The sequence below is a fragment of the Mchenga conophoros genome, linkage group LG7, assembly GCF_057382185.1.
Source record: "Mchenga conophoros isolate Kocher_MC1m ecotype Shallow Benthic linkage group LG7, M_conophoros_male_GT1.1, whole genome shotgun sequence".
Lineage (NCBI taxonomy): Eukaryota > Metazoa > Chordata > Actinopteri > Cichliformes > Cichlidae > Mchenga > Mchenga conophoros.
In genome coordinates, this window is record NC_140532.1 from 59,087,091 (window position 1) to 59,102,102 (window position 15,012).

At 40.2% G+C, this 15,012-nt stretch overlaps 1 protein-coding gene across 2 annotated transcripts in view; it reads left to right on the plus strand.

Annotated features, from left to right (window-relative positions):
• The window catches only part of jph3b (junctophilin 3b), a 62,162-nt gene that overhangs the window by 15,119 nt on the left and 32,031 nt on the right, over positions 1-15,012 (plus strand). For both annotated transcript variants that reach the window (XM_085280505.1, XM_085280504.1), the window contains exons 2-3: positions 11,908-12,394; positions 13,572-13,937. In XM_085280505.1, coding sequence (XP_085136631.1) covers positions 11,937-12,394; positions 13,572-13,937 — 824 coding nt within the window. In that variant the 5' untranslated portion in view covers positions 11,908-11,936. The remainder of the gene's footprint in view (positions 1-11,907; positions 12,395-13,571; positions 13,938-15,012) is intronic.

Below are 15,012 nucleotides of genomic sequence, written 5' to 3' on the forward strand. Positions count from 1 at the left end.
ATATGATAGAAGGTTATAAGTCAAATCAAAGCATGTTATTTTCAAAATAAAAGCCCTAAAGTTGTGAGATACCTTTCTTATTTATTTATTTTTCAGTTGTTCTTTTGCAGTGCACAGTATTGATATCCTTTGTTATTTTATTTCCTCTTTTTAGAGAGAACACCTAAAAAATCCAAACAAGGTCACTAGAGGGTTAGTGATGATGTATGCTTTGTCCCATGGGATTTTTAGAATGTTGAGTTTTGTTTCAAGATGTTGTGTGGCACCATTGTTGTTTCCTTTTATTTTTTACTTTCATATTCACACACTCTTTGATTAGTTCTGGGTACCAAAACTACTTGGTTAGATTAGAAAAAACATTATATAAGTCACAAAGCTCAATTGTCCATCTGGCAAAGCTGTTAAAAGGATTAATCCTGGCTCTACAATGGAACTAAAAAACATGTAGGTATCTCACCATTTTACAGCCTTTACTGTAATATTACTACATTTATGGCTGAGGCCAAATGTAAAGTTAGGTCCATAGGGTTTTTTCACAGGGAAACTTTGTTTGGTTTTGTTATTTTGTTGTAATTGTGGTCTTTTTTAATGTGGATTTTAAATAAAACAATCAAGTGAATGAATTACTGACTTTAATTTCTTTAATTTAATTTCAGCTCCTGGGCATAGTCCCTATTTCCAGAAGTTAAAAAAGTTAAAAAAGTAATTGGACAAACTAACACAATTAAAAATTATGTTATGCAAGTCTAGAAGTCACAGACGTCAGCAAATGCTGAATTTCTTCCATTGTGATGCCAGGCCTTTACTTGCTGCTTGTTCGTGGGTCTCTCCTTCCAGTTTTGTCTTCAGTAACTGTAAAGCGTGCTGTATTGGTTTGAGATTATGTGACTGTCTTGGCCATTGAGGAATATCCAATTTCTTTGTCTTGAGAAACTCTTGGGTTGCTGTAGCAGTATTCCTTGAGTCAGGAAGTCACCCTCAACCAACTGCTAAAAGCATTCAAATGTCTAATAGCAATATTAGACATTTGAATGCTTTTGCTAAAGGGCGACCCAAGTACTGCTAAACTGGATATGTTGACTGTGTTGGCAGTAACCTTATTACTAATAATCTGTATTAGTTATAGTTAGCTCCATACATCTTTGGGAAATATTAGCTTTTTTGTATTTTTAAATCCAACAAGATGTGATTATGATTAAGGGAATTAACTAAAGTATTACATTAACTAATCAGGAATTGTTTAGCAGAAACTAATGCCACTTTAAGTATAAAGATTGTTTTCAACGCTTGGATGAAAATATTTTGCTGTAGTGCCTGTTTGAAATTTAGAACTCATCAACAAATGCTGTGTTTCATCCCTTGAGATGCTCTACCAGGCATTTACTGCAGCCGGCTTCAGCGTCTGCTTGTTTGTCTGCATCCAGTTTTATCTCCAGTGTTGGCTTGAGAACAAGTGACTGTGAAAGATCTCATATCTTCGCCTTAGGAAACTCTCGGGTTGCTCTCGCGGTATACTTTGGGTCATTAATCATTTGCTCTGTGGAGCACTGTCTGATCAGTTGTGCAGTATTTGGCTGAATCTGAGCAGAGTATATAGCACAGTCACATCATCAATAAACACTGCTGACCCGCTTCCACTGGTAGCTATAGATGCCCATGCCATAACAATACTTACCCCCATATTTGACAGATAATATGATATGCACTGGATCGTGAGCTGTTGCTCTCCCTCTCCATATTTTTGTCTTTCTATTTTTTGAGTACAAGTTAATCTTGGTTGTGCAGCTATTTTAGATGTTTTCTGGTAATGTCTAATCTGGCCTTGCTGTTGAGTGTCACCAGTAATTTTCACCTTGTTGTAAACTCTCTATGTTTACATTCATGAAAGTGTGTACCTTGGAAAAGAGATGCCTGCCTCCTAAAACGTGTCCCTGGCTTGGTTATCTGTTTTGAAGTTGTTTTTCTTAAATCATTCTGTGCTGTCATTCTGATAGTCTTATATCTAACTGTAGCTATTAAAGAAAGGGATCTCACCATGTTTAGTTAAGGTTTGCAACGCGTCATTTCCAGGAAGTATTTATATTTGTACTGATTAATGGTTTTCAATACCTGTGATCTTCTTGTATGGACCAGTTGACAGGGAAAACTTAGGAGGAAAAACGAAAGAGAACATGAAATTACTATATTCTCATCCATCTGTTGATAGGTATTGTACTGTAATGCCAGGTCACCTTAATAGTACTGGCTGACAAATCCAAATGTCCAAATCCTAAGTTGCTGCTAGCAAGGTAAAAATTGACAGCGTCTTCTTTGGACACGTTTTTGAGCTGCCTTTCGTGATGAATACTTTAAATTGTACAGCAGAAAGCTGTCGTCCATTCTTGCTCGGTGGTCACACAGTATCTCGGTTAGTACAGGATCTATTCTCTGTGAAGCCCAGTGGAGCTGAATGATGACTAATTCCTTTATTCTGTGCAAGATGATCCTGTTAAGCACTTTGCCTGGTATGGATAGGATTGTAATCCCACGGTAGTTTGCACAGTTGATGAGGTCACCGATTTGCTGTATTGACGTAAAAGGAAAAGCATCTTCCCCGTGTTGCTGCCAGGTCATGATCCCTTTCCAGATTCCTTGTTTGAGTTATTTATGATCTTTGCTGCTTATCCCCTTCAGTATTTCATCTTCCACTGGTTTTCAGGAATCTTTTACTTGTCTGGTAAGAGCGCCGTCATGCTGCTAGTTTATTTATGAATGCCAGGCCACTGTGCTTTTCTTTTTCATGCTCTTTCTCATTGAGCCGTTGACATCATGCATTTTCTTCTTTACCATTTCTTTCTGAAAGTAAAGCGTGTTCTGTTGGTAAGACAGATGCACATACGTATACGACATTGAAAACTTAGCACAGGATTGTGGAACTCCATTTGATTAAGGGTTGCACAAGAAAATGGGAAGTAATTTATACACATGCATTTATAAAAAAAAATATGTAGCCAATTTGATCCACATGAAGGTCTCAACGAATGAATAAATGCATCAAAAAAGCAAAGTGATCCTGAAGTCTTACAAAATCCCACCGACTGTTTCACAGCCCAGAACATCCAATTCAGTGACTGTGAAGCAAATCATGCAAGCCTGAAATGGGGAACAAAAGAACACCAGTTGACGAACATGGATGCAAACAATGAGAATGTTAAACAGACTAAATGTTTTATGGGGAACAAAGAAATCTGACTGACTGAGGTTAAGGACACATGACAGTATTTGTTTTTTGCCAAACCATTCATAGTTGGATAAACTATTATCACCAAAACACTGGTTACAAGATGACAGAAAATTGTAGGCATTTTTTTCAATGTGCAGGTCATCAGAATGTCATCGCGTTATCGCGAGCCTTTTTTATGAAATTTCTGAGCAGATGAATAATCCTCAAATTGCAATCTGAAAGACTCAGACAGAAAAAAGGGGCCCAAGCAAAATCCCTTAAACGGATAATAGTCCCACACAGCGATTTAGGCAGGAAGAGGTTTAGCTTTGAACAGACTTTCCTTGCTTTCAGTGTTCAGTGATTTGACCAGTTTAGTGGGTTTGTCTGCATGCCTGCACAGCCTGACTTTACTGCCCTTTTTCTTGGCTTGTTGCCTGTCGGTTTTCTTGTCTACCTGTCTTTAGTTACCATCTGTCTTTCCTTCTGTTTGTGTAGTTGCTGTTTTTCTCCCCCAGCCGATGTGTCCGTGCACCGTCCTCAGGGCTCTCTCTCCCTTTGCCTCTCTTCAGTAGTTTTTCTCACTACAGACTGCTCCACTGTATAGCATAAGAAGAATAAGAATAAGAATAATATAATCAAAAATTATTAAGGAGGATTGATGCATAAGATTTAATTCTCCCTGTTAAACTAAAACATTTTTTTTAGTGAAAAACGCCCATAAAAAACAAGTTTTCAGTAACTTGTTGTTTATCTTTTTTTTCCTAGGGTCATTACTATTATGTGCCTTCTATAAAGCCAAAACAACAACCCATCTGCAGGCTTTAGCTTATGTAACGGGAGAAGTTTTATGGTTGCAGTGAGGATTAATGGTGCTGACTAAATCATGAAACTCTAAATATCTGTCTTGGAAGTCTGCCCCGCACTGTTGTTGATGCGTTACTAACTGCGTAGATAGAGTTTGCCCGAGAAGCACTTGGGATGGTGTAGTGTTATATGAACAGCAACTGCCTGGGCTGGAAGCATCATGATCCTCCTTCATGATATATAAGCTATAAGGGGTTGAACCGTTACAGTACTGACCCATGTAAGTTTCATTAAAGCTTATACGTATGCATTATTAGGGGAATAGCCAGCACAGGGGGCTGTTAGCCACTGTCTGCTAGACTTCAGCTAGTTTGAATAAAACTTCAGTCACACAGATCTAGAGACATGTTGGAGACCACTTGGCAAACTCCATGGTTGTCTGTAGTTTCGAAGATGCCAATGTGTCTGAAAACACTCTCCAGTTCATTATTCAAGTTGTAGTGAAACTTGAAAAAGTGCATCGCGAGTGGAGAAAGATCACCTTCAATGTAAAACATCCTGATTTTATCATGTTTACTTTATTTCACCTGTTCTGTTCAGGTATAGCAACTCAGGATTGTAGCTCTCACAAACTCTCTCAGTTTGTCTCTGAAAGATTTAAATCCATACTCAATATCTTAGAAAACAATCCACCTCGTCAAATAGCCGTTTCCAGCCTCTCCCACACTGTAGCCAAACTGAGGGAAAGCTCGTTGCTGTGCACAGAGGATTCTTTACCTAACTTGGAGGACCACTGCTGAGCAGGACCTCAAATCTTGTATGGTCAGACATATTGAGTTATCTTGTGAAGATGTTTGATGAGAGGGTTTCAAGTGCTATGGAAGGCCTAAATATATTGAAAAAACTTTTCATGTATGACATATCGGGTCTATTACCAGAGTCAGACTTGTCATTTTCTTTTCTTAAGTGGTAAAAATGTGGTGCACGCTGTCATGTCCTGTAGCTTGACAGCTTCATGTGATCCTTAACCTACTGACTAGTGCAGTCTAAGGGATCTGCTGGAGGGGAGAGGTTTGCACTCATGCGTCCCCCTTCTGTTTGGCTTGCTACAGCCTCATAGATGTTGACTTCAGCGAGGGCTGCCTCTGCATCACATTGCTGATGAAGCGCTTCTGACGTGTTTCTTCCTTGCTTAGCTCTCATTTCCATTCATTTCCTTCTGAGTGAATTCTGCTCTTGTTTTTGCAGTTTCTGCCTTTATGCAACCACTGACTGCAGCCAGCTTGCTGATGGCTTACTGGAAGTCTTCGATGATTTAGAAATGCGTATCCATATAGATGTAGTTTATCTGTAGCGTATCTGTCCACCTGAGATTTATTACTGTAGACGCAATTTCCCTTTTTATTGTTCTGCCATTACTGACCTAAGCAGATTGAGAGGTTTTCAAAAAGCCACAGGTGTAATGTCTTTTTTTAAGACGTTCCCTTCAGCATGCTAAACAGAAACAACGTGTTAATTTCTTTCAGAAATTAACAATAATATTTTTAAAATGGGTGTATAACCAGCATCAAACACACATACAGTAAATTATGTAAAAGAAAGCCTGCTAAATAATTGCTGCCAAGCTATGCATTAGACATGAAGAGTGTTATATAACTTCACAAAACAAGTGTAGATGAGCAGTTTTCACAAGCACAGTATAGCTGCACATCTGAAACACTCACAGAAAACACAGCAGATAGAACATAATAAAACTTACAGCTGCATAGCCATATACAGGGTGTTTGTTCATATAAAACACCTTCAATAATAAATCCAAAACATACTAAAGCCCCCAAAATGATGACTGAAATTATTTTAACAACTTTGCAAGCAACAGAGAGGCTAAACGACAAGGACTTCAAGCTCTTCAACTTTCCACTATGAGAGCACATGTGAGTTGCTGCCTGTTTCTCGCTTTGCTAAGTCCAGATTTACTCCTGCAACACATAAAATATGAAGACAGAAAACAACGTCCCCACCGGCTGGTGAGATTTAATCTCTGCTACCACAGCTTACATTCTGCACGTTTTGCTGTTTTACCCTGCAAAATAGTTTGCAAGTGTTCGCCGACAAGTCAGCATCTTCCAAACTGCTGGTCACCACGGCAACCTACTAGATCCCAAAGCAATCGGTTTTTGGTGCAGTCGTAAAGCTCTTTGTGACCAGTTTCACTCCAACGACCACAAGCAACAACCAGCCATTTGTACCGAGTGTCTGCAACATAAAGGAGAAAAAGTGTTTGATAAACTCGGCCTTGTCTTGTCTTATGTTTTTCTCCCTCCCCATCTCTCTCATATGCACAAGGGCAAGTGCTGACATGGTAAAACAACACATTTATAATTCATATAATAACCAGTTTGAGCTCCTTCCAGCTTGTCTTGCTCCATGTTTTGTTCTTTGCAAGTGCTGTGCATCACAAATCAATACTTTGAGTTGTAAAGTAGTCTGCTATGCAATAATGTGGACACACAAGAACCACAGACTAAGAATCACAGACACCTAGCCGTGTAATCACATTTTTTTTGTGTGTGTGTGTACAGTCCAGTAATACTTTAAAGATTTCTGTTTGCTGTGAATGAAATACAGACCCTATAATGCAGAGGGTTTTTAACCTAGAAACAGAGGACAGACACGCGCATTTGTTAAAGAGACAATTATGAATTCAGCCTGGGGGTTGGCGCGTGATCAGATCGCTGTGACTCTGTGATGTTTCCGCAGCTTTGATCTCGCCGTGTTAACTCTTTCCGCGCAGCTGCCTTGTCCTTGCTGCAGTAGTTGCAATGAGAGTCCACTTTGCTTGTGCCTCCCGTTGGCTTCCAGGCAGAATCAGTGAAATTTTGTCGGCGTGGGAGCTGTGGAGCAGATTCTCCTTGCGACTGTACTCCTGAGGTTGAGGCGTTGACATCCCAACAGTGTTTGTTTTGTCAGTGCAGCCACGGCAGGATAATCCAATCCAGTGTATCTTCTGTCAGAAAACTCCTGTACAGTTACCCCACTGCACTTGCTTTCAGTTAAGACTCTGTAAGGTGTGATATTGCAGTAAATCACTGCCAGCTGCCTTACGCTGTATTTTTCAGCACCATGGAGAGCGACAGGCAGACTGAGGGTGGTATACGCTTCCAAGAAGTCATGAAAAAGCTCAAACCCACATACTGCTTCACATATATTTATTCATTTACACACTCACTTGCCATTTTCTTTGGTGCACCCAGCTGCAGTTAACACAGCCTTCAATAACTCCTACATGCTTGAAGGTTTCAATGTTTCAGTGTGTTAGTGCTATAGAGAGGTGCTGATTCAATGTAGCAGGCATTTTTAAAGCTGCTGATATCTTGTATTGTGCTATACTGCTTTTTTCAGTATTTACAGAAATATTAGTGTATTTAAGTCTATGAATCACAGAGTTAAGTAATAACCTAGATGTAATTTAGCTAATAATAATCCAGTAGTTTAGAAATGTGGGATAAATACAGGTTCATAAATGTGTAGGGTATACAGGACAATGTAAAACATTTACACGTTCTTCTGGGTTCCTGTGCTCATCGTACACACTGAGCTTAGCAGGACGGTGCCGAAGCGGTTACTTCTTGGTTCAATTATTATGTCACAGTTTAGCTTGTTGTTAGCTATTTTAAATATTTATCTGTTATAATAACTGGACTGTAAACAGCAGCACTGTAAACAATGATCTGCACACAGAGACACTAGTACACTAGTAGCTCAGAAACAAGCTGTCCAGCACAGTGAATGGGCCCTCAGAGTGTACTACATACTACCTATAGTACACTGTATATAGCATAAGAAATCCTCATATTTGGAGGTTTTACTGTAACAGCAAATGAAACAACACTTGTCCCATTTTTCACATTTTACTCATACCGTTAATTTAAAGGGATAGTTCATTATTTTGGGAAGTGTACTCATTTATTGTCATATTTGTATGGTTGATGCAAAACTACAGTCAACTTTGCCAGACTATAAAAAATTCAGTAGTTCAAAAGCTGACAATTGAAGTACGAAAAATTAAATTGTTGCCTTCTATCTGAAGGGTTATTAGCAAAAGGCTTGGCCCTGATTTTTTCTTTTTCTTTTAGAAATATCTTCAAGTGGATTGGTAATAAATGAAAGTGTTGGTATAATGAGTTTTTAAGTACCTGTGGGTGAAGCCGACAGCTTCATATTCTAATTTTATTTTTAACCGTGAGCAGTTACTCCTTTACATTTTGTACATTTGTGTACAGGAGCAGCATTATGAAAAATCAGTGTAATAGTCGTACTTTTAAAAAATTTATTTTGTATGTTTTTTCCTTTTTGGATGCGGCTGGTGCTTCTTTTTTAAAAATCATTTACACAACTGCCTTTTTAAATGAACGTGACCTGTTGTAGCAGCGGGTTATTTCCGTTCTGCTCTGTCAGCACAAACACGCACTCGCAGGTGATGCTCGCTCTTCTTGCGCCGGCCTTGGAGCATTCTGGCGGCCATTTAATGAAATGCTGATCTCGTCAAGCTGCTGCACAGGTGCTCGTTTGTGCATGTGTGTGCGAGTGTTCTTTGATCCGCCTTTCATATGGTCGTACAGCTGTGTGCTGATGTGATTACAAAGGCCTTGCCAGATGTGCTCGCCAGCTGTCTGTGACACAGCCTCTGTTTTTGTGTGTGTGGGGGGGTGAGTGGTGGTATGAGGCAGCACTTCGTGGGGGCAGGTTCAGATTTAACACCACCGCTCACACGGGCTTTTTTGAAAGCGGCGTCTGGGTGCTTGTTGTGCCCGTGTGATCATGTTCTCATGTGTCCTGGAATACGATTGGCTTATAATATTGTCTTCATTCAGCACTTCCCATTTCACCGACACTTTAGCCCACTAGGGAAACATTTGTGTGTGTTTGTGATGGAGACAGAGAATGTGGTTGCAGTCCTTATATGGTCATGTAGTTTGGTTTTGAGCGAGTGCGTTCGCTACAGAATGAATCAGAGTGCTGTTACATCAGAGGTATGGGCAGGTGGGATGGATTACTTGGCCTCCTATTGGAACACACACTTCCATGGAGAGTGAGAGAGAGAAAGAGGAATGACGGCACATGCATGCATATGCATACTCAGATGCCCTACTTTTCTGCAACACAGAGATATAGGGACTGTTATGTAGCAAGGGATGCGGACAGTGCAGATTCATGGTGTGAATGAATGGGAGTGACAAAAGGAAGCCACTCCCCTGTACTGCTTCCCAACACCTTAGCACAGAGAACACAAAAAAGAGGAACTAGTGAAATCTACAAATGCTTGGCAATGAATGAAATGCAGAATGAATTACACCAAACTGCAGGTTGCTAGGGGGCTGGAGCCTATCCCAGCCTCCACTGGACACCGTGGACAGGTCGCCAATCTGACGCAGGGCCAACACGGAGAGACAATCGTTCGCACTCACAGTTAATTAGTTAAATTAAATACCAGAGAGTACAAAAAATCAGTACTTTGCAGCAAGTGGTGTAAGTGTTCATTACTCACAGATGAACTAAACATCACTGGATTAAATCTGTTCTCCAGTAAATTTTCATTATCATCTGTATAACGATTAATTGAGTCATTCAGGAACTCCTCATTAATGATGCTTTAATGGTCATGTCTGTATTGCCTTTATTGAGAAATAAAACCAGAAGCAGATGCCTTCATTTTCAAATGTTGCCGGGAAACTATTGTAGTTTTGGTGTTTTTATATTGTTATTTCAGGTCTTTAGTTTGACTTTGAAATGTGGATTTTTGGGTTAAATGAACTAAGTAGTCCAGAGACCATAGAATAGAGGGTTTTATAGATAAATACTAATATTTGGTATGAGTAAGTCAAGCTGAGCTATGGAGCTAAGGAGTTTTTTTTACTGACCTCAGGAAACCTTTTTGGCTCCAAAACCGACGTCCCTCTCTCTTCAGTAATCTTCTGCTAAATCAAATGGTTCTTTCGGGGTCACAGTAGCCGTAGGTTAGTGCACCTTACCACATAACTGCAGCACCCACTGTGTTAATGTCACAAACCCCTCACTGCTCTTTACGCCTCCTCTCCTTCAATATCAAAAACAAGAGTGCGCGATGGTGAAGATACCAGCAGAGCAAAGCAGAAAGAAAACAGAGAGAAGCTAGCCCAGCCAGACAGCTAGCAGGATGAAAGCTGTGATGTTGTGCATGCTGATAGCTACTATTTACTGGTAAAAAAAAAAACCCTTCCCACCTATGGGTGGTTTTTGCCAGGCTTGCAGTGTTTTTTCAAATTCTTCATTTCGTATTTGGTGGTGAGTCTAAAACATATATATATATATATATATATATATATATATATATATATATATATGTATATATATATATGTATATATATATATAATCCTAAACATATGGATATTCATAATTGCTCTATGTGTGACGGTGTTAAAGTTTCATTCCTACAATTTCTTAAGGAGACAAAATTGGAAAATACAGGCAAATATAAATGAGAAATTATTAATACATTTGAGTCTACATGTAGTATATGCTGTAGGTTTTGGAAATATTTCACACTGTATACAAAAGATGGCCTCTCCTGGGAGAGCATGCTGTGGCTTTTTGGATTGTTTCATTGAAACCTCCATCGCCATCTCGTTTTCATTTGTTTGTTTATTTTTGTTTGTTAATGTATTTGTAAAGGGGGTACACCTGCTAATTTGATCACTGGCTTGCCAGCAATTAATTGACAGCAGTGTTAAGTTACAGTCCATTATTTACTAATTGACTTTAGTTGAGTTCCACTGTTATCAGCAGATATATTAACATTAGAGACCAAAACCTAAACATGTTTCTTTCTGCTGATGGGTATTGTTAGATCCCAGTTACCCCTGTACACAAAGTCTGGACCTGCTCTTCTTGTAAAGAGTCTGAGTGGCTGATCCTGTGGGCATTACTTATCTTCCTGTATATTGTGACCATTTTACAGAAAGACTTCCTGTTCATGCACGTCTGTCATTCAGACTCATTACAGAATAATTATTTTCACTTATTTTGTTCAATTTATAATGCTGCATTTCAAGTTAAATTACCATTAGTGCAATCACATCCGTATATATCTCTGAACTCCATATTTAGGGACAGATATTAACCTTTAAAGCCTGAATTGTGAAATTGTTGCCAGAAAATTTAAAGTTAAATTTAAAGTTTTTGAAAATTAAGCATTTATTCAGGCAATTAAAAACAATCAATTAAATATTAATGTGCTTAAATTCGTTTTAATCTTTTTATCATATTTGCTACATCCCACATTTTTTGCAATGTATTGATTAAAATTTATCGTTTATGTAAGTTTTGACAAAAATTAGGCGTTAAGGGGTTAAATCCCTTATTTAGACAGTCTCAGGTGGATGAGGCCTCGGGGATCTCAGTCTCAGACATTATGTTAACAACAAACTCTATGGGGATTTAACTTGAGCTGCCCTACACCCGTATAACAACTGCAGTTTAACACTTTTGTGTTGACGACAGGTATTTCTAGGCAGCACCTTTTGGCACATTTTAATTAATGCGACTGTAAGTATTTTGCATAACAGCTGACTGAAATGATCACTTGTGAAATCCCTCATTTAACCCATAAAGAAATCCATTTTCTTCCCGTTTTTGAATTCATTATGTATCTGACTCTGTAGCTGTGGGAACTATAGTGTCAGTCGACACAGTAAAGGTGTACAAATTAATCATTATGTGCGAATTATTATCACTTCATGACTTTCATTAATGCCATAAAGCACTGATTGTTGTCAGTGGTTGGGATTTTGTTGTTTGTTTATGCATCTCCATGTGATCTTGATCAGGTCTAATCAGTGTTTTCTTCTTTCCCCCTCAGGAACATTTCAGGGTCAGTGGGTTGGCGGGATGCGTCATGGCTACGGAGTTCGTCAGAGCGTCCCTTACGGTATGGCAGCCGTTATCCGCTCCCCGCTTCGTACCTCCATAAACTCTCTCCGCTCCGGTTCAGAGCACAGCAATGGGACAGCTCTGCTGGACCGGACTGGGGCAGTGGTTCCTGGACCTCCCCCCCTTCCCGGCACGCTGACCACCAGCGTCTCCATGTGCAGCACAGGCAGCAGCGGCAGCAGCCCCGCGGTGTCTCGGGGAGGTTTTGTGCTGACAGCGCACAGCGAGGCTGAGCTGCTGAAGGGGAAAAGGAAGGGCGGGCTTTTTCGAAGATCCATCCTGTCAGGTCTCAAGCTGAGGAAGTCAGAGTCCAGGAGCTCTTTGGCCTCCCAGAGGTCTAAACAGAGCTCATTCAGGAGTGAAGCTGGCATGAGTACCGTGTCCTCTGCTGCATCTGATATCAACTCTACCATCAGGTAATGGCACGTGGACAATAGAGGTGGTAGGTTTGGGCTGCTGCAGGATACCAGATATAAAAGACCCACAAAGACCTTTTTGCACATATAGTTTTCATCCAAATTTGGGGCAATCTGCCAAACCCTTTGTTCTCAAACATAATTTTTCATTAGTTTGAAGCCTGTTTCACGCTGTATACTAGGGCACCAGTTTAGCTCACTGGCTGAGCAGGTATGCATATGCCTTATGACTAAAACGCAGCAGACTGGGTTCAAGTCTAACCTGCAGCCCTTTCCTGTCTACTCCACACTGTTTAACTATCAAATGAAGGCAAAAAGCCCCAAAATAAACCTTAGAAATCCAGCATACTGTGTTGGTTAACTAAAACTGATCCTTCCTTGACAAGTTCCACAGTAATCATACTGATACCCATCATCGTTGTCATGTTTTAGTTATGCAATCTAATATATTTATCCCTGAAAAGTTCAAATTTACTGTAAAAGTCAGACATTTAACACTCTAAGAAATTCTGGCAGGATTTTAACTCAACAGCAATGTTTACTTGAAAAGTATGTCAATCAAACATGAGTCTATCCACCAAAAATCATACAAATAACACCACCTACTGTGGTCTCCTTTCTTGATTCACGCAAGAGGAAGTCTAGCTTTGAAAGATTGTGACTGGAATGACTTTGGAACGTGGTTAGTCCAACGTGGTGAGTCAGATATCAACTCTGTGGCAGGGTAGTGGAATGACGTACTATGAAGTGACCTGTCCTTCATTTGGAGGACAGGGATTCAAGGAAAAAACAAACACCCATTCTTCTTAAGTGCCTTTAAATGGATTGGCATGCATTCCAAAGGAGACTATAGGTCAAAGGTCAGTATGTTGGTCCACTGGACCGGTGCCTGAGGAGAAGTTTAATGCCAGTTTCATTCATTGTGTGAACTTCAGCTTCTTAATCTGGCTTAGATGTTACATGGAAGTGCTTGGCGTCAAACTCCAGGTATGCTGGATTGAGCCGGCTTATTTTGAGTTGAGTCGCCACCTCGTAACCTAATGGCTGGCAGTAGTAGATATTCTTAATATAGTCACCGTGGCACAGAAGTCTGGCTCTGGCTGTTTCATTTCAACATTTTATGATCCTTCCATGATTGATTATTTACTATTTTAATGTAACCTTTCACCCTTTCCAGCCTTGGAGATGCAGACACAGAGCTGACAGTCGCTGAAGACGATGTGGACGCCACAGCAACAGAGACCTACTGCGGGGAGTGGAAGAACGACAAGCGGACCGGATTCGGCGTGAGTCGGCGGTCCGATGGGCTGCAGTACGAAGGGGAGTGGCTCAGCAACAAGCGGCACGGCTATGGCTGCACCACGTTTCCTGATGGCACAAAAGAGGAAGGGAAGTACAAGCAGAACATCCTGGTGAGCGGCAAGAGGAAGAACCTGATCCCCCTCCGAGCCAGTAAGATCAGGGAGAAGGTGGACCGAGCCGTGGAGGGAGCGCAGAAGGCAGCAGATATCGCCCGGCAAAAGGCTGAGATTGCTCTTTCCAGGTAGGGAATTATAGGCGCGATACCTTTTAATGAAGTCATGTTCTAGGTCCTGGTTAATTTAAAATTCAAGTTGTTTGAAGCTGGCACAGTTCATCTGAAAAAAAGTGCTTTTAAAGTCATTTTTTATGTTATACACCAATCAGAATTTAGTGATACTTAAATCAACAGATGATGCCAGGTGTGGGGTTGCTTTAAGGTCACTGCTAATCAAATCTCACCCACACAGCCCTGATCAGGCAATTTCTCTAAGTGTTAATAAAAAAAACGATAAATAAATAGTCATTAAGGGAAATTCCCCCCTAACTTCATAATTTGTCGTTTTTTTATGTTATAGAGCAAATCCAAGAGCCTGAGATTGTAATTTGCTTTGCTTTTCTGACCTTCCTCATATTTACAGCTCTGCAGTAATCATCAGCAATAAGGCTAATAGCATATTTCTTGAAGTGTTAGCATATTTACTAAAAATGTTGTTGTGAATTTTTTTCTCATCTAAAGGCAAAAAAAAACTATTATCTGTTATACTATGCTGCATTTCTGTTAGCAGAGGATGCTAACCAAAAATCAGAGAATTTCGTCCCACTCTTCTTCACAATGTTGCTTTAAATTTGTTGCTGTTCGTTTATGCACAGCTCTCCTGAAATCCTGCCAGAGCCTTTAATAAGGTTGAGGTCTGGACATTGACTGGGTCATTACAGCGACTTGATTCTTTTTTCCTTTTCAGTCATTGTGTTGTAGATTTGCTGCTGTGCTTGGATGTTGCGTGATGCAGTTTTGGCCAACATAGATTAACAACAGATTAGAATACTTTGAAGACAGAGGAGTTGGTGGCTGCAAGACGAAGTCCAAATCATCAGCCCTCCACCACCGTGCTGACAGCTGGTGTGAGGAGTTTGTTCAGATAAGCTGTGTTGGGTTTTTGCCAAATGTCGTGCTGTGCATTATGGTCAGACGTCTCCACAGAAGTCTTGATGCAACTTTGCAAGCCTGAGCTGTGCTGCCGTGTTCTTTTCAGAGAGAAGAGGCTTTCTTCTGGGAGCTCTTCCAAACAAGCCGTATTTGTTCAGTCTTTTTCTTA